Here is a 2,500-nt window from a genome sequence, read left to right as displayed (position 1 = left end):
ACACAGTCAGTACCTCTGGTGAAAAGGATATGTTTTTTCGTTAGTGCCTGTAAAGCCTCCTCAACCTTTTTCTGGAACTTAACGAGGGAGTCACATTCACAGGGGTCGTCCTCTGTTTGGAAGAGACAAACAAACAACACGCAGGTTAACTTTACGAGGGAGTCACATTCACAGGGGTCGTCCTCTGTTTGGAAGAGACAAACAAACAACACGCAGGTTTAGATTAGATAACAGACTAACAATGGAGTCACACACACACACACACACACACACACACACACACACACACACACACACACACACACACACACACACACACACACACACACACACACACACACACACACGGTCCTCGTCTGTTGGAAGAGGAACAGACAAACACACAGGTTTAGGGCGGTATAGGTGTCCAGACTAGACTGTGCGTGTGCACGACGTGTGTTCATTAAAATTACAACAGGGATATAATTATAGCCCCGAGCTAATCGTGCTCTACCGACAGTATAGTTTAAAGGAATCAAGGACACCATGTGCAGGCTCACAGGAGACAAGTCTGCACTCACTAGCCTCGGAAACACAGACATTTTTATTCCAGCACTCACAGAACAAAGTGATGTTATTTTAATCGTTTTTTAATCAGACCAGTGTGTGTCCAGTGGAAACCTCGTATTAATCTGATCTCAGGTCAGAATGGGTTAATCAGACCAGTGTGTGTCCAGTGGAAACCTCGTATGAATCTGATCTCAGGTCAGAATGGGTTAAGACATGGGTTTTCAACAGGTGGTCCGTGGACCACTGGTGGTCTGTGAAGGTATTGCATGTGGTCCCTGGACCCTGGCCATGCATTTAGTATGTTTTTTATCGACCACTAGTTGGGAAATGAACTAGTTGATTAAGTGACCTGGTGATGTATGATGACATCAATGTCAGTTACTGGGAAGTCGGATGTCAAGAACTTCCACAGAAAGGGAGTTTGAATTTCAAGGGAAAGTGAACCGGATTGACTGGTTGAGTCTATTAGGAAATGTCAAATGTGCCCATAATATAATCATGCAATCGCATGTGAGAGAACAGAGTAAGGGCAACCATGGGAAAGGAATATCTTTGATTGATTGATTGATTTAATTTTATATAAATTTTAATATCCCCTCACCCAACTCAACAGTGGTTGATTGTTAGTCAGGGTGGTGGTCCCCAGGTTGATTATTAGTCAGCGTTTTGGTCCCTGGTTCATAATCAGTTGAAAACCCCTGGGTTAAGAGGTTTTAGTTACCCCGCTTTCTCCCCAATTTAGTGGTTAACTTTCACATTTCTGTGTGATGTCACTGCTGTTGTATCCTATACTGACTCACCTGCCGGTGAGGAGCCCCCGCCGGGAGGACATACCGCCCCCTTTCGTCCTACTCCTCACGCCCAGAACTCCCCGCTGACAGGTGTCGCCCCCAAAGCCCGTACGACTTTTGTGCTGTGCACACAAGGCAATTGTGTCTGGATTTGAACCCACAGCCTCCGCGGTGGTGGGCACAGGGCCCGGGCAGACACTTTACCACCACACAACCCGAGCGCACAGCAGTAGTTTTGCCGTTTTTTTATATACCGCAGCAGATGTCTGACAAACCATTCACTCACACTGATATGGTTCCCGTTTCGCATTTGAGTAAATGGTGCGCTGTGACTGGCCAGTCGCTGTGATTGACAGCCTACACCTAACCCTAACCTTAACCTCAGTAAAACTATACCTAAACCTAACCCTAACCCTAACCTTAACCTCAGTAAAACTATACCTAAACCTAACCCTAACCCTAACCTCAGTAAAACTATACCTAAACCTAACCCTAACCTTAACCTCAGTAAAACTATACCTAAACCTAACCCTAACCTTAACCTCAGTAAAACTATACCTAAACCTAACCCTAACCTTAACCTCAGTAAAACTATACCTAAACCTAACCCTAACCCTAACCTCAGTAAAACTATACCTAAACCTAACCCTAACCTTAACCTCAGTAAAACTATACCTAAACCTAACCCTAACCCTAACCTCAGTAAAACTATACCTAAACCTAAACCTAACCCTAACCCTAACCTCAGTAAAGCATACCTAAACCTAACCTCAGTAAAACTATACCTAAACCTAACCTCAGTAAACCTAACCTCAGTAAAACTATCGCAGTGGCTGGGGGGCGTTTCCAAGAATCCGAATGCGAAACGAATACCCTACGAGCTTCACTCACACATTCACACACCGATGGCGGAGGAAACCATGCATGCACGGCACCAACCTGCACATCGGGAGCAATTAGGGGTTCAGCGTCTTGCTCAAGGACACTTCGACATTAACTCTGGGGGGTTAGTGCCCGGGATCGAACCTTGACAGATGTTGATCTGCAGTGACACACTGACCTTGACAGATGTTGATCTGCAGTGACCTCACACTGACCTTGACAGATGTTGATCTGCAGTTTCTTGGCGATCTGCGTCATGGCCTTGAAGTCGGCGGTGT

At 45.6% G+C, this 2,500-nt stretch overlaps 1 protein-coding gene across 2 annotated transcripts in view; it reads right to left on the bottom strand.

The window, feature by feature from the left end:
• Positions 1–2,500, bottom strand: part of matn1 (matrilin 1) — a 22,921-nt gene that overhangs the window by 1,721 nt on the left and 18,700 nt on the right. The window contains exons 8-9 of one of the 2 annotated variants that reach the window (XM_083782557.1): positions 2,438–2,500; positions 14–184 (exon numbers count right to left, since the gene is read on the bottom strand). The exon at positions 2,438–2,500 is cut by the window's right edge and continues 90 nt beyond it. In XM_083782557.1, coding sequence (XP_083638683.1) covers positions 14–184; positions 2,438–2,500 — 234 coding nt within the window. The remainder of the gene's footprint in view (positions 1–13; positions 185–2,437) is intronic. The other variant, XM_083782558.1, reaches the window with a different exon arrangement.

This window comes from Protomyctophum parallelum (genome assembly GCF_964188405.1).
Source record: "Protomyctophum parallelum genome assembly, chromosome: 1".
NCBI lineage: Eukaryota > Metazoa > Chordata > Actinopteri > Myctophiformes > Myctophidae > Protomyctophum > Protomyctophum parallelum.
The sequence above is the reverse complement of the archived record's forward strand: the minus strand, read 5'-3'. Positions and strand labels throughout refer to the sequence as shown.